A 24,494-nucleotide genomic window follows, 5' to 3' on the forward strand; every position below is an offset into this window, starting at 1 on the left:
ATATGGATGAACGTGAACACAGCGACTGCACGTCAGCAGTCACCGGTGGGACCCCCTTGACCCTCTATCGACCCCTAAGCAACAAAAACTGCCATGCTGTGTGTGTATATGTTCAGTATCTGTGTGTGTATCTGTGTGTGTATATGTTCAGCATCTGTGTGTGTGTGTGTATATGTGTGTGTATCTGTGTGTGTATATGTTCAGTATCTGTGTGTGTATCTGTGTGTGTATATGTTCAGCATCTGTGTGTGTGTGTGTATATGTGTGTGTATCTGTGTGTGTATATGTTCAGCATCTGTGTGTGTATATGTTCAGCATCTGTGTGTGTATATGTTCAGCATCTGTGTGTGTGTGTGTGTGTGTGTATATGTTCAGCATCTCTGTGTGTGTGTGTATGTTCAGCATCTGTGTGTGTATCTGTGTGTGTGTATGTTCAGCATCTGTGTGTGTGTGTGTGTGTGTGTATATGTTCAGTATCTGTGTGTGTATATGTGTGTGTATATGTTCAGCATCTGTGTGTGTGTATGTTCAGCATCTGTGTGTGTGTGTGTGTGTGTATATGTTCAGTATCTGTGTGTGTATATGTGTGTGTATATGTTCAGCATCTGTGTGTGTGTGTGTGTGTATATGTTCAGCATCTGTGTGTGTGTGTGTGTGTATATGTTCAGTATATGTGTGTGTATATGTTCAGCATCTGTGTGTGTGTATGTTCAGCATCTGTGTGTGTGTGTGTGTGTGTATATGTTCAGTATCTGTGTGTGTGTGTGTGTGTGTATATGTTCAGCATCTGTGTGTGTGTGTGTATATGTTCAGTATCTGTGTGTGTATATGTGTGTGTATATGTTCAGCATCTGTGTGTGTGTATGTTCAGCATCTGTGTGTGTGTGTGTGTGTGTATATGTTCAGCATCTGTGTGTGTGTGTGTGTGTATATGTTCAGTATCTGTGTGTGTATCTGTGTGTGTGTATGTTCAGCATCTGTGTGTGTATCTGTGTGTGTGTATGTTCAGCATCTGTGTGTGTATCTGTGTGTGTGTATGTTCAGCATCTGTGTGTGTGTGTGTGTGTGTATATGTTCAGTATCTGTGTGTGTGTGTGTGTGTGTATATGTTCAGCATCTGTGTGTGTATCTGTGTGTGTATATGTTCAGTATCTGTGTGTGTATCTGTGTGTGTGTATGTTCAGCATCTGTGTGTGTGTGTGTGTGTGTATATGTTCAGTATCTGTGTGTGTGTGTGTGTGTGTGTGTGTGTGTGTATATGTTCAGTATCTGTGTGTGTGTGTGTATGTTCAGTATCTGTGTGTGTATCTGTGTGTGTGTATGTTCAGTATCTGTGTGTGTATCTGTGTGTGTGTATGTTCAGTATCTGTGTGTGTATCTGTGTGTGTGTGTGTTTTGCCCGAGAGTAAAGTGCTCATCAGCCAAATGATGCTTTGCAGAGCACTGAAGCACACACACACACAGTCCTTCTGTTCATTATATGTGTGTTTGTTTGTGTTTGCTCAATGATACCAGGTAGTGTCTGGTTAAATAACTGATAGCAGGCGTCTATCAGAGACAAAGGCTCCCCGCCACACACACACACACACACACACACACACACACACACACACACACACACACACACACACACACACACACTAACCTCCCAACCAAAAGTATACATAACTCACCCAAAATCCTGACTCATAAAAACAGGAGGGAAGACGACCATTAACAAAACCAACCTCTACCTCAGTGGCTTCGGTTTGTTACTCTTTACAGCGATGCGTTGTCTACTCGCGATATCTTGTCACAGTTCAAGCAGAGTGATGTTCCCTCGTCAGACTGTTTCATTTGAATACTTTTTAGAGGCCTGAAGAAGTAGACCTATCCAGAAGTCTACAGCCACGCAAGCGCCCTTTTGAGTTCATTGTAAAGAAAACCAGATTGTAAAGCGGGCTAACAGCTGGCGTCCAAAGTTTGCTGAAGCCAATGTACAACTGGCCAGCGAGTAATCAGGGTACGCTGTATTAAAATATTTCATTATGTTGTGAGCATAAAACTGTTTCGAGATTTGTGTCGCAATATTACTGTAGATTTATGTTTATTTTTGCGTGAGAATATGTGAAACCACGTTTTATGACTTTACGATATCATCGCCACTTTTTGCTATTTATCCTGAGGGGAACGTGAGCGTCTGAACCAAATGTCAAGGCAATCAAAAAACAAAAATGTCAACCTCATAGTGGTGCCAGAGGAAAAACCAGGGAATCATCAAAGTCAGTAGGGTTCATCCTCTGGAGGCCGTTAGTGTCAGTTCAGCATTTCATGACATGATTTCTCACCACTTTTCCCTTTATTCCTGTCCTGTTAATCATCGTACAACCACTACGCCACACCTCCCAGGGCGGCTGATAGATAGCAGATAATAGAGTGCCGGCCTCATATCCCCAGAGGCTTCAATCACCCAATCATGGTGCCCTTGAGCAAAGCATTAAAGAAAAAAGTGAGACCAAATGATGGACAAACAGAGAAGAGAAGGGAGATACAGAAAACAAAACAAAACAAAATGTTTCTTTCTGTTGCTGTCACATTCACGCGCACACATGCTAACCCTATGTGAGGTTTCACAGCGATAGCGCACACACACACACACACACACACACACACACACACGAACAGGAAGGACTCTCTCTCTGTAGGGCTGGTGTTGATAGAGGGGTCCTGTCTCACAGCAGATTGGTGCTGCTGCAGGCCTGGTCAGAGCTGTAATGAGAAGACGGGCAACGATCAATAGATGGACAGAGAGAGGGAAGCTTCCCGCGATAACACTACTTCAGATTTTTTTTTTCTGAATCATTAAACTGTGATTTGCTAACACACATTTACTCTCCATAGTGGTTTCACTTCAGATAAGAAAAGAGAGGAGGTCGTACTGAGATGAGCCCCGGAGCGGCCATAGAGAGAAATATAAGATTCGTTCCCATGTTTTGATTAATTCGTGTGCATATATATATATATATATATATATATATATATATAAAAACTTTGTCCTTCACCCTCCGCGAGTGGTCTCGTCCTTCGAGCTCGGGTCCTCTACCAGAGGCCTGGGAGCTTGAGGGTTCTGCGCAGTATCTTTGCTGTTCCCAGTACTGCACTCTTCTGGACCGAGATGTCTGGTGTTCTTCCAGGGATCTGCTGTAGCCACTCCTCCAGTTTGGGGGTCATTGCCCCGAGTGCTCCGATGACCACGGGCACCACTGTCGCCTTCACCTTCCAGGCCTTCTCCAGCTCTTCTCTGAGCCCTTGGTACTTCTCTAGTTTCTCATGTTCCTTTTTCCTGATGTTGCCATCGCTTGGTATCGCCACGTCAACCACAATGGCTTTCCTCTGCTGTTTGTCCACCACCACGATGTCAGGCTGGTTCGCCATTACCATTCTGTCAGTCTGGATCTGGAAGTCCCACAGGATCTTGGCTCGGTCGTTCTCTACCACCTTTGGAGGTGTTTCCCACTTTGACCTCGGGGTTTCCAGTCCATACTCAGTGCAGATGTTCCTGTACACTATGCCAGCCACTTGGTTATGGCGCTCCATGTATGCTTTCCCTGCCAGCATCTTACACCCTGCAGTTATGTGCTGGATTGTCTCAGGGGATATATATATATGTATATGAATATATACACACACAGAGAGCCAGCACCAGCCTTGTTTATCAGAGTGTAGAGTAATGGAAAACATTAATTCTGAAGGATTATGAGTTAACACTAAATGACACAAGTGGCGTCAGTGAGCAGTGTGGTTTTTATTGAAAAATGGAAAAAGAGTGGATTGTATTAATTTGGACAAAGGGCTCAAATGTTCTGTTTTCTATATCTGTCAGTAAGCTAAGCAACATTAGTTAATAATTTAGCATTCAGTGCTGATTGGTGCAACATTACCAGCAAAGCGGTTATCAACACATTTCTACCAATGTGAAAAGGTTTTAAGTCTTTATTAACACAATGAAAATATATTTTGTACAGCCAACAGACCTTTTTCATGGCAGATATCTAAACACGTCATAGCAACAAAAGCACAGGTGTAATTAATAACGTTAATAGTGGGTACACCTCATTTAGTGTTGCCAGTCCCAGGGCCCTCGGTATGTGCATAATGGAACTGAGCCATTGTTAATGTTATTAGATCCACCTCGGCTTTTCCTGCCATTACAAGTCAAAATATCTGATGTGGAAAAGGTCTGTAAAGGTCTGTGTGGTAGTATTTAGATTTTAGATAGTCAGCTGTGTAAATGATGCACTCAGCTAGCGGGCCAAGCAGTAAGAGACCTGAGAGCAAGAAGCTGGAAAATCTTGTAGCATCCATTGATGCACTAAAGACACATTTTCTGAGTGGGGAGAGCTCGATCTGTCTATTTTAAGCAGTTTATGTTGTTTAAAGTCTTTCCACATTGCAGTGTCAGACATACTGTACAAACGCTTATTTAAATATTTTCTTTTGACCTGACTTTTTTTGAGAACGGGGACGTCAAGCGCGGATGAGATTGATGCAGCTGTACAGGTTTATTGTAAGTCGACTTAAATAACAACGCTTCTTTGTGAAAAACGTTAAATGCTCCTAACAGCCTCTACTGCAGCTTCTGTGTCGACTGAACGTGATGGCGCCGGTACAGATACGTCACTCACTTCCTGCAGCTTCTCTGAAAGCAGACATTGGCTAACATAAACGCAATTCAGTCTGATACTCAGGCATGGGCCAATGGAAAGTTGTAGCGACAGTAGTCAAACTCCTGTATGTGGTGTCGAAGATGTTGGATGTTAAAGATGGATGCACATATGTCTGTCTGACGGCTGAATTACAGGGTGTAGTGGTGTAGTTCCCAGTCTCATGGCTGGGGACTGAAGTGGGTCACAGTGGTGTTGCTTAGTGAAAGGAAATCGACCTTTTGCTAGTCGTCTTGAAATTGCTCATTCCCTGCAATGTCAGCCATGTCGGGGGAGCTGCCCTGTTAACCCACAGAGGCCTGTGGCTTTACTGAAATGACGAGAGTGAAGCCAGGCGGAGCTGGAGAAAACTGGGTGCTCACTCAGAACTTCCCCAGATGAAGGTTAGGGTTAGAAATAATGTTCCCTGATGCTTGTAACTCAGAGGCTTGCTGTGTTGACATGTGGTTGCTGACCCCAAAGTTGATGGGGATTTTTTTTAAAAGAGTTTTTGATATTTATAGACTATTAATAATCAGTAGATTAATTAGTTGCTGCTCTACCCTTTAGGTTTTGGCTGAAACGGCTCAGAATTACAAGTTGGTGTGATATTTACATACGCCCTCCGCCACTGTAGTCCTTTGTATATATTATGTGTCTTTTATCCTGTAAATTTACATATGCGTTACATCTTCTAATTGTTCGTAAACTCCCACCTTCAAAGCTCCAACATAAATGAGATTTGTCAGCATTACCTCCAGGGGGGCTTCCAGCTGTTTTACATAATAACTGTAGGAGCCTGCAGACTAAAAAACATTCAGTAGGCCACTAGAGAGAGATTACATCACACAAAAATCATGTTTTAAAAATAAATATCACTTTTACTGGAAATAAAACATGACCAAAGCCGTACTTAGTGTGAACTGCGACAGCGATGTGTTGTTCTGCTGGGTCTTCGGATGGATGGATGATAATGAGTTGGCAAACGGCGCTAGCTAGCATTAGCGTGCGGTGGATAATTGCTGCCTTATCTGCCTGTGGAGGCTTCCCTTCTGGTGGCATTTTGCAGTTTTGCAGCATGAGGGGCTACTGCCGCTGCTGGCTTTGAAGAGAAAGTGAGAGAAAGACGGAGATATGGGGAAAGCAGGGGGCAGATGGTGTCTCATTACGATAAGCTTATCGGGGTTTCCCATGCTCCTCGCTGCCATCTTCTCATGTTTCTCGTCCTCTTCTTCTTCTCTCCATCCCCCCAATTTGGTTCGGTGCCACACAAGATCCCCGCCTCCAGCATCAGCAGGAGAGAAGTGTATGTGAGTGTTTGCCCTCCAGATCTCCTCCGGTGTCGTTTGTGGTGCCGGCTAGAGTCGCTCTCAGCTCCGCAACAAATCAGAGCTTCACTAAACAACAACTAAACTCTTTCCTTTCCAGTTTTTTTTTCCAATCAAACAATCACAACAAATGAGCAACACTTAAACACCGTAAATATAAGGAGGTCGGTTGTTAAACGTGTGGGACGGTTGACTGGGAATGGCTTTCAAAAGCAGCACAGTGTCCGTGTGTCTGTGCACACATTCATGCATGTTTTCACACATGTTCTGAAATCATTTTTTAAAAGCTGAATGTTTTGTGAAAGTGCACAGAACATAATAGCAAATAATAACAGAAAACTATAGTCATTGAGATGATGCCCACCTGATCACCCTGTAGACTTGCCTGCACTCTCTCACTCGCTATTCAAATTCATACTGAAACCATGATCCTTTATTTGGTAAGATTTATGAAGGCACAGCCTGAGGCCCACTGCAGGGCCTAATGACAGGTCATCATTTAACATAACTACTGGGCTTCCATGGAAATGCTCACCCAACCTTGGACACATCTTACTGTGCATTGATAACCGTAGTAGCGATGGACCGTGGCTCAGTCATATCAGGTTCTTAGAAGCCACCAGCACCGCCATCCCCTCTGCACACTACCTCCGCTCTGCTGCTAACAAATACCGCAGGCAGAGCTGAAACTGACCCGTGAGGAAGAATGTGATGTGCATGCTCGCTCTCTCGCTTAACGTCACACCTCAGCACCCACAAACTAGCTGCGCATCAGTAGGTCAACTAGCTAATGATAGCATAGCAAGTCACGGCGACACTAGCTAGCTTAAAAGACAATGGGCCTGGTTCGCCGGTCCTGATGCGGTGCCTCTGCCTCGGTTTGACTGGTAATCAAAATAAAACTGCTAATGAAGGCAGGAGCACTGTGCTGTGTTCACGGTGCCCTCTGAAAATCATGGTAGTCTCGGCGCTGCTGTTACTATCATGGTATATCGTAAAACTGGTATACCAGCACCCCTCTAATTCAGAATCACAGATTAATGATTAAATTGATTCTACGTGCAGTGGACTATTCACACATGTAAAACACAAACTACAATAACCTTTTTGTTAGAAGTGTTTGTGGTACTGTAGCAACCGCACACTCAGCTTATACAGCTTATTTTTCGCTCTCCAGTTCCCTCTGTGACAATTGGTCAACAGCACAAACTCTTGTTAAAGTTTACCAACACTGATCAAACAAAATGTGAAATGTATTAAATCAACTGAATTTGCCGATTACATTGAAATGAACTGATATTAGTTCAAAATTCACTGGAACCCAACTAATAGTTTGGTTTGTATTTTGTACCTTGCGTATAGTATACCACCATTTGTCGTCTTTCACTTCTTCTCATGTGCTCAGAATTTAATGCATACAAGCAAAGCTGCAATGAAATGTAATCTCAGGATAAAAGAAGCACGATGTCTTTAGTCTGCTTGTCATTTCTGTGGCTGTTCGTGATTCACTACGCGGCTGCTCTGCCAACTCGCCTCGGTGGAAGACACGATCCAGCTGCGTGTGCTTGTTTTCAGCCCCGTGCTGCTGTACCAGTGCTATTATAGATAAGCTCCGGAGGTGGCTGATCTCACTTTCATCAGCCAATAAAAACAATCATGTAAATCCGTGTGAATGCAGCTCTCTGGCTTTTTATTTGAACCCTTTTTGCTTTGGTCACCCACACGCCTGCTGCGATCACCTCGACTCTGAAAAAATGTTTTTAAATGCGTATACCTATGCATGAAGGGTGAGAGAAATACCCCCCACCAGGGAGGGGTTAGCTGGAAGAGATGCCATCAGCAACAGGAAGTAGTTTGACATTGAAACAGAAATGAAATGGCTCTTTGTGACCACAGGAACTTTTTCAGGAACCTGCATTTTGTTGTTGTTTGAGACACATTAAGTTAATGTCAACCATTTTTTGGATTGCGCTTCTTCCAAATGTTGTTTTGTGCACAAGGTCTATTTTATTTTAGACGTATTTTAGCCAGTTGCTGAAAAGGGGATATCTGATTCCTGTTTTTTTTTCCATAATAAACATATAAATTCCCATTTTTGTTCTTTTTAAATGATAAAACAACAGTAATGAGCTCTGTAATCTTTTCTTCTTCACATCTGTCAGGATTTGTTCACTGGCATCAGCTGCATGTGGGAGAGAGCTGAGTGTGTGTGTGTGTGTCTCTGTGTGTGTGTGTATCTGTGTGTGTGTGTGTCTCTGTGTGTGTGTGTATCTGTGTGTGTGTGTGTTAGCTGAACTTGCTGATACAGCAGAGATGGCAGGTGTAATAGAGCGAGACCCTTTTACAGAAGTCAGTCTCTAATGTGATGCAGAATGTACACACACACACACACACACACACACACACACACACACACACACACACACACACACACACGTCCTCATACATTTACATGCCGAGCCAGACCCTCTTTGCTGCTGCTGCAAAAGAAACACAATGTTAAACTGTTCTGCTGTTGTAAATGGTGATACACACACACACACACACACACACACACACACACACACACATACACAGTCTAGTTGGCGTGTTTTTCACTTGGTGATGCCAGAGGAGCTTCCACGCATGGCTGAGAAGTCGAGTGTGTGAGGAAGAGGAATAGAGGGAGGAAGAGGATAACTAAAAGAAAGAAGGATGTGAAGGGTTAAAACGATTATGAGAGAATCGATGAAGAGCGGGAGGATGTGATCTGGTAGAGACCGATGCTGGGAGGGTGTGTTGGGTTTTCATCCATCGTTGGGATTGAAGAGGAGGTGGAGGGAGCGAAGAGGGTGAGAAGGAAATGGTGAACGGGAGAGGATTAATCTGCTGGTCAGTAAACATGAGGTGAAGCCGGGAAGAAGCTCCCTCGGTGCACTCTTTAATCTCTTCCCTGCAACAAACAGTCAGGATTTGTTCTGAGCTGTTTATTCAGACTCTGCAGTCTTTCCTACTTCGCACCAAAATATTCGGCCAGTTTAGCCCTCGTGTTCGCCTCGAAGGGACTTCAGGTGGCGTTGTTTCAGTAGAGCCGTTCCAGAGTCTCAGCCATGTAATCCTATTAAGCAAATGTATTTTGCTTTGCGGCTTCCAGATGGTGACTCTAATGTGGCCCAAACTTTCATCCTTCCTCCCTGTTCTTTGTAACACACAAGCATCGTTATTAAAGTTCCATTAAAGCCAAAACTAAATGTTGTGAGTAACTTCTGTCCCCTGAAGGAGAGCAACGAGATGCAGTTGCCCGTTTATGCCAGGTCCACCCGGCTAAAGCTAAAATACAGTACAGCATCCCTGAGAGGATACTGTCTGAATGAAGACAGGGGTGATACGGCTAAAATCTTATTATCCCGATCATTTTTTCACATCACTTGCTATCAATAAATATCAAAATATAAATAAAGTCAGTACTTCTGTTGAGCTTTAAGATTCCCTTTAAGCTTAAAACTTAGGGTTAGTAGATTCACGACCTGAATAATTATCAAAGACTGATTACGTTTCAAACTGAAAATGAATTCAAAGGATTTTAAATTTCCAGAAAATTGGCAAAAGAAAATGCAAATTAATGCGTGTTTTCGTCCACTACTGTTATGCGAATATTAGTTCGTTGGTTGATTGGCTGGTGGAGCTGATCCTCCAGCCGCTGCCGTTAAAGCGTCGCAGAAGAAGAGGACGCAGCGAGACGACGCCATTAAAAGAGCTCCAGTGGAGGCTCGGACGATGGGAAACCACGTGGTGAACATGATGGAAACATGACGTTTCTGTGAGGAAGGTTCCAGCCTCCTCATCGCTCCACACACATCTGATGCTTTCAGCTCTTCACTTTAAGTCACGAGCTTCATGTACGTCATTATTTATTCACTCAGTCTGTTTCCATTAGATTTTTATCGATACTTTTCTACCTCAGCCAAGCGTAAAAACTTTTTCGCCACTCAGGTTTTTTGATGCTCAAATTGAAAATTTGCATAAAAACAGGCGGATGAAAGCGCACTGTTTGACGGCAGGTTTATCTCCCCTAGTTTATTTGAAGCTACCTTCACTCTCTGACTTTGGCTTTAAGGAAGAGAGAGTTTGAAGAAACCTCTCAGCAGAAGCTGCTGGCTGTGAAATGAATGAGGAGGAAAAGGGAGGAAGAAGAGAGAATGGAGGAGAACACAGTGTAAAGGTTCTGCTTTATGATTGTCGCAGTGTCGACCTCTGCCCACGAACACACACACACACACACACACACACACACACACACACACACACACACACACACACACACTCTGTTGGGTTGATGCCTTTACGTCTGAAGGAGCTCTAAACACCGGCGGCTGAGTTCCCCTCTATTAACCTCTTCTCTCTCTCTCTGGTTGTTTCATTTTCTTCATCTCCATCACTTCAAGTTCGTCACACTTACAGCGTAGTGCATAATAATAATAATAATAATAATATATTCTCTGTTTAATACTGCTGTGCAATATACTCTGTTTTCAGATTTTTATTTATTCATACTTCTATTACTGCTGTGGAATATCCACCGTCTCATAATCATCTTAATAAGCTGCACTTAACTTGACAGTTCACGCACTATTACTTATTACTTATATTATTACATTGTATTATTATACTGTACATCCTTATCAACCTCTAAATCCACTTTTGTACTTATTTAGCTTTTATACTTATATCCACTTTGTACTTAATTTATCTTGCCTGTATTATAGTGTATTATATTTGATTTGCTCAGTGCTTCTCTTCCTGTGCGCACTGACGTGACAGTGAGCTGCTGTAATGAAAGAGTTTCCCCTCGGGGATCAATAAAGTATTAATGATTCTGAATAACAAATGTGGGAATTTGGTATTAACATTTACCAAATATTAAATAATATACATGAAGCTATTTACAATACAATGTGCTTAGATATTGAACATTGTTATTAAATTTAGATATTTCTGACTTCCCTTTCAGTGCCCATCCTACAGTATTTTGTGTATTGTTTCCATCTTTTCACCTGCACCGTGAACAAAATACAACATTTCAAATGAAGTTTTGAACCAGCAGCAGCAGTATGTTAGACATTTTGTAGTTTGCATGCAAAGTGTTGTTGTATAGATGCTAGCGTCATTTGGTCGGTCCACCGCTTTGGTCCAGGCTGAAATATTGCAACAACTATTGGATGGATTTGCATAAAGTTTGGTACAGACGTTCATGTTCCTCAGAGGATGAAGCCTGCTGACGTTGGCGATCCCCCGACTTTTCCTCTAGCGCCACCTGCAGGTTCATGTTTTTGGCTTATAGTGAAATGTCTTCACAACTATTGACTGGATTGCCATGTAATTTGGTACAGATATCCATGCTTCCCAGGTGACTTTGCTGATTCCCTGACTTTTCCTTTTAACGCCACCAGCAGGTCAAAGTTTTCACCTGTCCTGTTAAATATCTCAACATGTACTACATGGATTGGCACAATTTCTTCCTCCTTATTTAACCCCTGCTGTTTATTTGACTGTGTTGTTCCAGGGTTCGGTTGCTCATGATACCATGTGTTAGGACACGGTTTCAGTATTTTGTCACAGTTTAACGAGCTGCTTTCGACAGCTTGCGAGTCTGCAGTTCAGTGGGTTGGAATAAATAAAGATTCAAAATGGATTGGGCATTTTAACGGCTCATATCGATCAATTAAAAAAATTAGGTTTCAGACTTGTTCGGAGGATCCTTTATATACATATATGGACATATATGATATGCGTACTACACATAATCAACATTTAATTATGCAGCTTTTAAAGTCACCCACCCTGTTTCTCTTCCTTTCTCTCACTCTTTGATTCCCTCTCTCCGTCTTTATATCTGCCTCGACTCTTTCCACACAGCCTCATTTCTTGCAGCTAAAGTGCCAATGAGCAGGGCAGTACAGCCGCTCAGAGTTGGTTGTACTGGGCATGCTGGGTAAATCTCTGCTGTTTCTGTCTCTCTGTCTACTTTCAGGTGACGGGACGCTCAGAGTTTGGGATGTGAAGGGCGCTGCATGTCGATTGGTCATCCCAGCGCACAAGGCTGAGATCCTTAGCTGCGATTGGTGCAAGTATGACCAGGTAACAGCCCACCTTTATGCTGCACCTTTTTGGCTAAAATATATTTCAACGGGTTTATTGGAGTTTGAAATGCGTTCATCCTGCATTATTTTAGTTTAAGATCCAGTCCACCAGATGCATTGTACTTTCAAATGCAGCTAAGTCCACCTTAAATGCATTTAACAAGCTTAATTCTTGATTATCAGAATCATTAATACTTTATTGATCCCCGAGGGGGAAACTCTTTCATTACAGCAGCTCACTGTCACGTCAGTGCGCAAAGTACTGAGCAAATCAAATATAATACATTATAATACAGGCAAGATAAATTAAAGTGGATATAAAGTATAAAAGCTAAAATAAGTGTAAGTACAAAAGTGGATTTAGAGGTTGATAAGTATGTACGGTAAGTAGTTAAAGTAGTAGATTTATTTGAGCTGAAAATGCATTTTAAAACGCTTGTTTGTTGTAGTATATTAAAAATGCTGTTAATGAATATTCTAAATATAACAAGCATTCAACAAGCTTTATTCTGTGCTTTAGTTATGGACTGAAGGAACTATATTTTATGTAAAATGTATTTTCGCAGCTTTATTTTACCTTAAAAAGCTTTTAATAATCTTTAAAGGGCATTTGACTAGACTTATTTATTAAAATAATTGTTTGTGTTGTTGTCTGTCTGCAGAATATTGTGGCCACAGGCTCAGTAGACTGCAGTGTGTGTGTGTGGGACCTGAGGAACGTCCGACAGCCTGTCAATCAGCTGCAAGGCCACACCTACGCCATCCGCAGAGTCAAGGTGCACACACACACACACACACACACACACACACACACACACACACACACACACACACACACACGGCCTGGTTTCACATACACCGTAAAATGTCTTGTCACAACACTTTGTTCTCAGAATTGAGAGCAAAATGTGTATGTGGTGGCAGAGATGCAGTGCAGGGCCTGACAGCATCAAAACACCCACTTAAATGGACCTAATAAGACCACACACACACACACACACACACACACACACACACATTAGGTGTGTGTATGTGTGTGTGTGTGTGTGAGAGAAAAGACAGCTGCAGAGGAGTCCCCAAACACATCCCACTTACTCAGATTAGACACGTCACTTCTCGCACACACAGACGTCATAAATACGCACACTTACAGACACACACACACACACACACACACACACACACACTTATAACTGCAAACACAAACTATTTGCACACACAAACACTCACTTGAGTTCACCCAATCAAGGATCTATCTTGCTCAAGCTGTGTTTTTCTGGACAGGTGTCACTAATCGATCGAGGGAACTCACTCTAAAACTGTGTGTGTGTGTGTGTGTGTGTGTGTGTGTGTGTGTGTGTGTGTGTGTTTAGTATTGATTTACTGGAGGGAGCAGAAAGGAGGTGAAGGGCTTCATGATCAGCAAAAGAAGAGAAAAGAGATGAGAATAAACTGAAAGACAGAGACACTTTCCGTCCAACTGTCAAGTGAATTTTAAGATAGTTTTAAAGATAGTTTTAAAAGAGTTTTTTGTAACCTGGATCTTATTTTAATAGTTTTGTTCATCATTCTAAACAGTAAAAGTATTACTCAAATTGTCGGTTGTAAATATCCATCACAGTTTACAACTTTGACCTGCTGTACTTTGAGTTATTGCGCACACAGTGTTCCTGTGCAGTGACGTTTCTTCTCCATATAGAGTGATTCAGATCGTTCGGATGAACTGGAGGTAGACTGTCAGACTGCTGATGAAGTTGCTGCACCGTAGATGTCAGGGCTTTTTATTTTATAGGAATGATGGACAAAACCATGAAAATACGGGTGGAATTTTCCTTTTAAAGGAATAATTAATCGATTTTAGTTTCTTAGGTACGCGTAGCTAAAACTAAGTCGGTCTAACAGTTCTGCAATAAATCCTCCCTAAAGTGGCAGCTGAGTGTATCTATATGTATTTATAAACGGTGTCACATCATCATTTATCCCCCAGAGAGAACTGACACATTTATTTCTCGACGCTTAGTATGTATTAAAAAGTATAAAAACTAATCTGAGGGATCCATATAAAGGTTGTTTTTTATGTCCGTATCAGTCTCAAAAATCCAGTATCAGTCAGGCTATAAAAATCCTTCTGCAGAGCAAAAAGCAATCTGACAGGAGTTTTCAGTTCAGTGTTTCTGAAATATAAATACTGAAATTAAATTCAGTGTTGAACTTTCCCAGTGTCAGACAGACAGCATTAGCAGAAAGATGCAGTCATGCTCCCAGGTGATTTTGTGCTGCATCATCACAGCTGCTCAGAGTTGTTATATTTGTTGTTTTTGCTTTGGTAACAAATGACTTTTGCTGATGATACCAATAAAGCAGCTGTAAAGTTAATTGAGAGGCAGAACAGAAGGGAAAACGAGACACAGCCGTAGAGAGAGACGTGTTAAAGGAGGCAGCGACTCGGTGTGAATCTGCCTGATAAGAAAGGTGAAACTGTCAGAAGCAGAGACGGGGAACAAATGAACGAATACATTAATTTAAGAGCGCTTAGCCGACAGCCAGTGAAATTACTCTCTGTGGACTCTCTTCAGTCTCTCTGTGTCTGCACGATCCTGGAACTGCTGAGCAGAACAAAGGCTGCTCGGCCTGCCTGAAGCCGTTTTTTCACTTGAAAACACGTCACGTTGTTTAACATTCACACCTGATGAGGGAAAACCTCCAGCTCCAGGCCCCAAAAGAGCCTTCAGTACAGCATGAAGAAAGCTCTGAACAGATGAAAGTGTGTTACTCAGCAGTCCCCGAGGATCCAAAGCAAACAGGAAACAACGCCGCAGGTCTTCTGCTTTGTAATTTGTATTTTGAAAGAATAACTTGCTTGATTTTTCTCGAGAAGAAACAAAATCTAAGTATATTTCTTTTTTTAACTTAGTCAACATGAGCACTTTGATCGTTTTGTGGAAGTTCATAAGTTTACACCTCATAAAGATGAGATGATTCGACTTGTGAACATGCCTCAACACCAGCTCACTAGAAAGATCTTTAACTGGGACGTTTTGCATGGACATCCCTGGATTTGTGAAGTGGAATCTTTGTTTTTTATTTTTCATAAACAGGTTACAGGGTAATATTCATGTGCAAATTGTCCCTGATGTGTAAGGAAAGAAATTCTGTTGATGTTTAGTGCAAATCTAAATTACAAACACATTATCTCATGAAAAACAAGCACAATGTAGTCTGAAGCAATACAGTATACAGCACTGTAACACTTAAGTGACATTTTTTTGTACTGCAGTATTTCTACTTTAACTTCGGTAAAGGATCTGAATACTTCCTCCTCCACTGCATTCATGAATATAAAATACAAATGCGTCGTGGCCCAAATAATGATAAGATGGACAAACAAGTGACCATATTAATGTGTTGGAAATTCAGAAATGTGAATGAAGTTAACAAACAGATAAAGAAGATCATTTTTAGCAATTTCCTAATTCCCATCTTTCCTCATTCCTCTTCCTGCAGTTTTCTCCGTTCAGTAAGACTTTGTTGGCGTCCTGCTCATATGACTTTACTGTCAGGTAAGATCGACTCTGCCACTTTTATTACTTTCTTCTTCTTTGCACGTGTAGCGTTGCCCTCTAAATCTTTTTGTCCTGACCGTGAAGCACTTTGTGAACTTTGTCTGATAAAACTTCTTTGCGGTTGTGTTTTACTATAAAACGCCAGAAGTAAAGAGCCAACATGCCAGTGCTTCAGTCAAGACTTTGAAGTGTGTGTGTAACTCATTTCACATTAATGATCCATGGAAATGAAGGTTTTACAGTTTTAAGTTTAGTGTGTTTGCACAAAGTAATTTAAAGCAAACATTAGAGGGGAAACGCAAACAGTGCGGGAAACCCCCGGGGAACTTATTCAGACTCTGACGGGAAAATCAAGATGACACACATGAACATGATGTTACTCTACAGCACTTAATTTGTCTTGATACTTTCAAAGGTAGTGATACTTAGATTACCTTCCTCTTACCTTTTTTATGTGTATGAATAATCATACTTCAAACACTTCAAATCTTTCATTTTACAAATGTCTTACTTTTCTGGACATTGACTGCATTATATGAAGCGAGAGTTATTAACAGTCTTTGACCAATAATATTTTAGCAGAATTAATAATACTGTAGTGTCCGTGTAGAATCACTGTTACGGCGTTGAGTTGGTTGACAGTGCCGATGCATTTCACACTATATTTTTTCACATATCGATATCAACATGTGGTAAGTGAAGAATTAAAGGACCAAGCCTGTGGGGTTTGCATGTTTTAGAGCATTTCCTATAAATCGTGTATACGCAACATCACCGCTAAGCATTTTGCCAACCGTGCTGCTCAGATATGCATTGTGTCTACTGTTCCAGGCATCTGTTGGTTTTCATCCACTTCTGTACAATATAAAAATCATTCAGCGTTGTCGTGAAACTTGCTCGAGCTGTTTAATCTTCACAGTGAACTTTAAATCTATATTTTCTGTATGCTTCAGACAAACTAGTTTGTAAGACGTGTTGTCGTACTTTCAGACTGTCTCTCCTCAAAGACATTTATGGTGTTGCACTTGTTTGTTCACATGAAAAGTGACAGAAATAGTTGTGTAAACAATGAAAAAAGAGAGCTTGAGCGAGAAGTCCAAACCCTGGAGTTCCTCATCTCCACACACCTGGCCAGTCGCTGCATGAGGTGGCCGTGATTGTCACATTGTCTGTTTGGGAAAGTTAAGTTTTAAAATTAACGGATTCATTATTTAGTCTATGAAATGTCAGAAAGTAGTGAAAAATGCCGAAGGTGACGTCTTAAAATGCCTTCTTTTGTCAGACCAGCTGTCCAGAACAGAAAGAGATTCATTTTACAATAATGTAAAAGAGGAAAAGCAGCAAATCCTCATATTTGACAAGTATTTGTCATTTTTACTTTTTAACCTCTACGCTGAATTGATTATTAAAGTTGTTGATTTTTTTTTTGTCCACTTTATTGTACTTGACAATTCCCCGTGCACAAAGTCAAGTCCATAAAGAAAAATGGTTTTCCCACTTTGGTGTGGAAGAACTCGACTGGCCTGCACAGAGCCCTGACCCCAACCTCATCCAACACCTGTGGTTAAAGTATCCATGAGACTTGTGATGGCATTTTCATGTGGTATACAGTAAAAGACACGTGCGACTGTTTGAAACCAACTTTTCTAGAGGTTAAAAGACTGTACTGGCGGACGTGGTCTCCAGTATTTCTGCTTACGCTCCTTTTCTTTCAATTACCAACCAAAGTGGATGGATGGTGTCATCCTAGAAGTAGTAATGAGTAAGGACACTGTGATAATGTGCGATAAAGTTAACTGGTGTGTGAGATGGAAAGAAAGAAAGATGGAGATGAGATGAGCTGTTCCTTTATTGAGCTGCAGAGGCAGAGATAATAAAATCTGTAATATCAAGCAAGACTGCCTCTCTGTTTCTTATGAGAATATGCTGCTTCATAATCTTTCTCTTTCTGTTTTCATGAGTTTCTGCAGCCGTAGATTTAACATAAAGTCTGTTCTGTAAAACTGTTGACGAATCTATTTTCACCTGTCTGTCAGTCTCAGGTTTCGATGATGGATAAATACATTTACAGATGGATTAGATGAACAGATGAAGGGCCTACAGTCTTTGAGAAAGACTCTGAAGTTCTATTGAGCAGTGCTAAAATAATTAGCTGATTATTTGATTAGTCAATCAACAGAATATCAATCAAATTAACCAAATATTTTAACCAATATTTTTTCATTTAAGTCAAAAACGCCAAACATTCTCTGCTTCCAGATTCTCAGATGTGAGGATTTGCTGCTTTTTATCATTGTAAATTGTAATATCTTTGGGATTTGGTTGGTCGGGCAAAATAATCAATTTAAAGATGTGACCATGGGCTTCTGGAAATATTATCCTAATTGAAAATTTCCATTTTAAAGTTTCAGATGCTGAGTCAAAAACATGGAACTGTAATTTTGAGTGTAGACAGCTCAGGTGTCTGCTCCCTTTAAAATTTCTTCTACATAATCAAATTGAATGTGTTTCCTTCCTAATGCAACGACGAAGACATTTTAAAGAGAGCAGATAACAGTGTTGGGCATACTTTGAGAGATATAAACCAATATACATTACTGGAAATTCAATCGCAAAACCATTTATAGATAAAATGTCTTTAAATACCTCAATTCAACGTTCGCTGTAACTGACAAGACACTTAAAAGATGGAGAGATGATTAGTGGCAAGCTGAAAGAGGGATGACGCTGAAATAAATGTCAGGCCTTAGTTTTGTCAAATGATGGAGAGATTTTGGCGTAAAATGCCAAAGGGAAAGAAGGAAGTCTGAAAGATAAATGTGGTGAGAGCTGGCTCTCTGTCAAACCTTGTGTGTTATTGATTGTGCTTTCATTGGCTGAAATACTCTATGCTGAGTACTGATTTCATTATAGGCTGCCCTCACACACACACACACACACACACACACACACACACACACACACACACACTGAGATGCTAAGATCGTCTTTTTAAGGTAAGAAAACAGCGTCTATAGTAATAATCCTTAGAGACAAATCCAAAAGTACCAAACAACATTTATTTTTGTTTTCCAAGAAGAAGCCCGAAGGCTGCAAACAAAGTAAAAAGATTGCTGGCATAAAACTAATGCATAAAAATAATTCATGACAATACATTTTTGCAATCTTTTATTTATGTGAGGAAGGTTTGCTGAATACGAATGCTGTTTTTCAGCAACACTCTACCTCTCACTGACACAGTTACACCTTCACACCTGTTACCTGTCCATTACAGATCAGTCTGAACTTGAGGTGAGGGTCTGGAGGATCAAACCTCAAGCCCAAATGCGCCCATTATGCCAGAGAAAGTAGGAAATCACAAATATGCTTAAAGCATTTATTCACTTTTCTGGTTTATCACAAGGTTTTCCTGACGTAATATATTTTCAGCAGCCAACACAACCTCTGGCGTTTGCCCCAAACTTAAATAATGTAAAAAAGAAAACGTGGAAGAGGAAATACATCACTTTAAACTGAGTGAGGAAATTGGACATTGTTTCTCATACAAATGAAAAGTTGAATTATTAGCAATAAAACACACTCCATTAAATACACTCAGGGGACTTAAAGCTGCAATCTTACTTGTTCAGGTACCCGACCAGATCGTTTATTATTGCCTTCCAAAACAACTCATGTGAACTGCTACAGTTAAGGTTTGGATAAGTTTAGGCAACTAAAACTACTTGGTTAAGGTTAGGGAAAGGTCATGGTCACGGTTAAAGAAACCAACATTCACTGTTGGTAGGAGACTGGATGCTAACAGCGGTCTCCAGCGTCAAAGTCCCATGCACTTTAACCTGTGATCAACAGAACGCAATTTAAAAAAGAGAGACTCGTGAGCATTAACCGTTGCAAGTTTGCCTGAACTGGGACAAAGACGTGGGCGTGCAAGTTGAAAAGGTTTCAGCTTGAATGAAAGATGTGTGCTCATACTGGGGCTCCAATTCATGAACTTACAGAGACAAGAGGAAAAAGAAGAGGAACTTTGCTTTGCTCTCTGTCCTTACGGTTTTGTGGCAGTAATAACAGCGTCATACTACGTCCGTCTTCGCTCTTCAGACAACATAACCACAGGTAGTTTTTCTGGTGAGGACAATTTCAGAAAATGCTTTCCGAGATTTTCTTTTTGATACATTACCACAGTTTGCCACTGGGTTAAATTGGCAGCGAGGCTGACTCGTCAACACAGTATCCAGCTCTCTTACTACACAAAGGTTTTCTTGACATAATACAATTGCAGCTACTACCAAAGTCTTTGCACCCAACAAAAATCACTTTAAATCTCTAATAATCATTATTTTTATATTAAAAATGAATCAAATCACTTCATGTAATGTAAATAGTTATTAATAAAGAAACAATAATAGCCATTAACTCACAGAGAATTCTCACAAATGCTACGGAGCGTTTTAGCCTCTTTCAGCTTATACTTTTGGTTTTGTGGCACATTTCCTGTCCGGTTCAGTCTCGGTGTCAGTGTCAGATCTGAAAGGAGAGTGAATATTTGACTTGCGTTCATCAGGTGGACACAGAGCAACATGGTCATCCCATTGGGAGTGTTTGTGTCTGCTGGATCTGTAAATAGGAAAGTCTTTGCTAACACATTAGTCATAACAAGGCCTGACAGAACACAGTCGCCGAGCTGCCTTGAAGCGAAACGTTTATGATGTCAAACCTGAACACAACAGAAGTCGACGACTCATTCTCAGCAGGTTTCATCAGAAAATGACCAAATTGTGTCGGTGCAGAGGAACTTTTTAAAGCACTGAAAAGTGGCTGCTGCTTTAATTCAATCCTCTGTCTTCTCCTTTATTAACTTGCCTACTGTCCATTCTCTGAGATAATCCTTAATCCATTCATTACTGCTGTGATAACACGGTTTCAGTGGGTTTACTTCATCTGATGTTATCTTATTAAAACGCTGTGAATGGGACGAAGCCGGAGCTACAAATGATCCTGTAGTTGTTTGTGTGTTTGTGCGTGTATGTGTGTGTTTGTGTGTTCTTTCTTCTGTAACAACATCACGTAGATTTGGTTTGTGTTAAACAATCCAGATACTTAAGATATCAAGCTAATTATCGGCTATTCTCAATTTGTGTCCAGCGCGCGTGTGTGTGTGTGTGTGTGTGTGTGTGTGTGTAAACCCTCTAAGCACTGATCATGACTGACTGCAGGCTCTAATCACCTCATTAACAGGAGACTCATCTCTTTGCATCGTTAGCCATTAGTCTCTTCTTCGTCTGTTGATCAGCAGCCTTTTTGTAGTTTTTAACTTTTGTTGAATGTGATTTATGATAACTCTTATAAGAAATAATATAAAATACATAATTATATAATATTTTGAGCATACATTGTGAATGTTTTAATACATGATTATGGAGCTTCCATAGTGATTTAATGCAACATTATATTTTACTTTCTGTTTTCTACAGTAACTCATAGTTAGGATTTCCTGCAGGGTTTTATAGCAAAGGGGGTCCACCTTTCCTGAAACAAAGAGCACCCCTGCCAACAGCACGAAAACACACACTTCTATGTGATGAATCATTAAAGGAAAAGTTCAACATTTTGGGGAAATAAGCTTATTCTCTTTCTTGCAGAGAGTTAGATGAGGAGATCGATACCACTCTCATATCTGTAAATATGAAGCTACAGCCAGCTGCCGGTTAGCATAGCTTAGCACAAAGACTGGAAACGGGGGAAACAGCTAGCGTGGCTCTGTCCAAAGGGAACAAAATCCACCTACCACCACCTCCAAAGCTAACTAAATTCACTGAGCCCGGCCAAGAAATAGTCCGGTACATAACCCGACCAAATAATAGTGAATAGATGTTTTCACACTTTGTGTTAATTAGTGAGCTTTAGAGGTGCTGGTAGGTGGATTTAGTTACCTTTGGACAGAGTGTACTGACAAACAAGATGTTGTTTTTGTTTAGGTATGAGGTCTTACGCACCTGAGTTCCACTAAAACATGTTGAACTGTCGATAATCCAGATTATTAAATGTGAAGGTGAATTCAGTCTTAAATCAGAGCGTGCCCACATCCACCTGTTGGTGTATTTAGCTTGTCACACCTTCCACTGTGTAAAGTCTGCTCACACACCTGCGTCTGTTGGCCTTCCTGTGTGTTTAGACACTGGTTGTAACACGTACAAATACTGATCTAATCCACCTGCTCACACAAAGAACAAGACATGAATGCACATACAGTAAACTTGTATGCAAATACATCTGAGCACATACTCCTCTACAGCCACATGTACACACAGAGTTCTGTTAATCCATTTCATACCTCATTTCCCCTTTATTCACTTCATTTCACTTTATTTCATCTTTCTTTATTTAGTCGTAGTCTTGACAATATCAGTTTTGAGTGGAGCAGTCTGGGGGGAACCCTGACAGATGCCATCTTCTGTCTCTGTGACTGCGGGGAACAGTATATTGAAGTCTGTCTGTTTACCGGAAACATTTCAGACGTTTATTACCATATATTGTCATCAGTTCTTCTGATTCAGTTCTGTAATCTACTATTTGATCTATCAGTGCTCCTCAACCCTGTCTGATTTTTGATGGTATATTGCAGTTAGCTGCATTTTTCCAGAGAAACTCACATTTGATGAACTGGCAAATGTCAAGAGCACACACCTCTGCTAAGGCTGCACAATCCACTTACATTTATTCCAGTAATTAAAAAGTTATGATATTGTTGTGATTTCGGGATGGCAATGCTGGTCTATCAGCTGGACTTGCATGGCCAGACTTGCATGGATTTCCTTGAAATTTTGTACAGATATTCGTGGTCCTCGGATGATGAATCCTAATAATTTTGGTGATCTCCTGACTTTTTATGTCATGCCAAGTTCAAAATTTCAGTTTGTCCAATACTTTGGTTTATGATCAAATACCTGCAAAACTAATGACATCCCCATCAGCCTCAGCTGGACTTTGTGTTTAGTGCTAATTAGCAATTGTTTGCATGCTAACACGCTAAAGTAAGATGGTGAACATGGTAAACATTACAAACTAAAAGCAGCGCTGTGCTAAAGTACAGCCTCATAGAGCAGCTAGCACGGCTGGAGACTCTTAGTCTACATCTGGATCCAGATCTGCATCACAATACGATGCCTGTCCTCACCAGAAAAAACACTTCCATCAGCCGATATTGCCTACAATCTGAATCATTTTTGTGCCATATGTTGTCCGGCAGATAGCTATAGACGGCACTAGATCAGGAAACACTCAATAAGTTAATTTGGAAGGCAAATGACATACAGTATTTGACTGTAAACAGGCTCTCTCTCTGCTTCCCCTTTTTTTGTGGAAGAATAATGTCCATAAATGCCACACTCAGATATGTAGTGCTTTTAGTATACTCGTCACGTTTCAAAGCGTTCTGCATGTGGTCATTATTTCGCTGTGGACACACCACTCACTCAAAACACAGTCAGAATTAGTATTTAGTATGAATGTGAGACTCCTTTTTTAACAGCAGGTTAGACGTGTCATGTTTGCTTTAGATAACATGTTCTCTGCTTCACAGCAGTCTGTGTGTTTGTGTGACTCTTAACATTAATTTCCTGTTTAGAAGCTTCAATGACATCAACTCATGGGAGGATCAAATCACTCTCTTTACATTTCTCTTTCTTTCTGTTGACTTCTCTCTCTTATCTTAATTTTTTGTGGCTTTTATTTTTGTCCTCCTATCCTTTTGTGCCCTCCCCCTCTTTTTCTCTGTGACTTAATGAGTTTCATAGTAATAGTGAGGCACATGCAAAGCTGACAGGTGAGTGGAATACAAAAGAAGCAAAATAATTCCCTACCATGGAAACTCTGGACAAAAGACAGCGCAAGCCTCAATTATACAAATAACGTGGTGTATTTGTCATCTGGTCTTATACACACACACACACACTTGCACACACTCACCCATGAACTTCATTCAAACCTATAATCAGAATCACACAAGACTCTGACACAAAAATAAGTCATAAGACAGATCCCACTTTCTCTTCCACACACTTAATATAAATGCTGATGCCTTTTGACATTTTTTAATATCATTCTGCTTTAGAATTTGCTAAAGAAACTAATCTTTTAACTAGGACCGCAACACTAGCAGACTGAGGTGGACAAAACACAATAGAGTACAGTAAAGAAGGGATCACATTTTGATCAGCTTTATTTTTGCGGATACCAGTCCATTGAAATATAACTGGATCGGATCCTTAGGATCTAAGGACTAATTTTAGGACTAATCGATTCATCGACCAATCATTTCAGCTCTACTTTCAACCATGGTTCTGTATATCAGTGATTCCGAACCTCGGCACCCCCATGAGGGGTTGTGAGATGATTTCCTGGGTAGGAAATAAGAAAACTAAAAACTAAAAACTAAATACTAAATACTTCTTCCATTAATTCTTCTTCTTTCAGTATTGAAATCTAAAAAGCCGGCTAACTGCAGTCGGCAGTAAATCATTGCTGTTGCTTCATTTTATGAAGCCAATCAAGGCTACAGTGGCTCTTAGCTGCATGATTATTACTCCTGCCTCTTAATGCACTGAATGGGAGTGCTGGGACAGAAATGCATTTATTTCAGTTGAGATTTTTTATTGCAGACTTAATGCCCTGCACTATGGGTGATGAATGTGTTGGACTTTCACTTCTTGCATATATTTGTGAATGAGTGAGCACATAAACCCCATTCACTGTGGTTATACATATAGATATTTAAAATGACATAGAATATAGATATAAGGAAAT

The 24,494-nt window shown here is 40.7% G+C and overlaps 1 protein-coding gene across 2 annotated transcripts in view; it reads left to right on the forward strand.

Moving 5' to 3' along the window:
* The window catches only part of pex7 (peroxisomal biogenesis factor 7), a 51,644-nt gene that overhangs the window by 8,643 nt on the left and 18,507 nt on the right, over positions 1-24,494 (forward strand). For both annotated transcript variants that reach the window (XM_044168757.1, XM_044168759.1), the window contains exons 7-9: positions 12,021-12,127; positions 12,792-12,905; positions 15,634-15,689. In XM_044168757.1, coding sequence (XP_044024692.1) covers positions 12,021-12,127; positions 12,792-12,905; positions 15,634-15,689 — 277 coding nt within the window. The remainder of the gene's footprint in view (positions 1-12,020; positions 12,128-12,791; positions 12,906-15,633; positions 15,690-24,494) is intronic.

Source organism: Siniperca chuatsi, linkage group LG16 (genome assembly GCF_020085105.1).
Source record: "Siniperca chuatsi isolate FFG_IHB_CAS linkage group LG16, ASM2008510v1, whole genome shotgun sequence".
NCBI classification, from domain to species: domain Eukaryota; kingdom Metazoa; phylum Chordata; class Actinopteri; order Centrarchiformes; family Sinipercidae; genus Siniperca; species Siniperca chuatsi.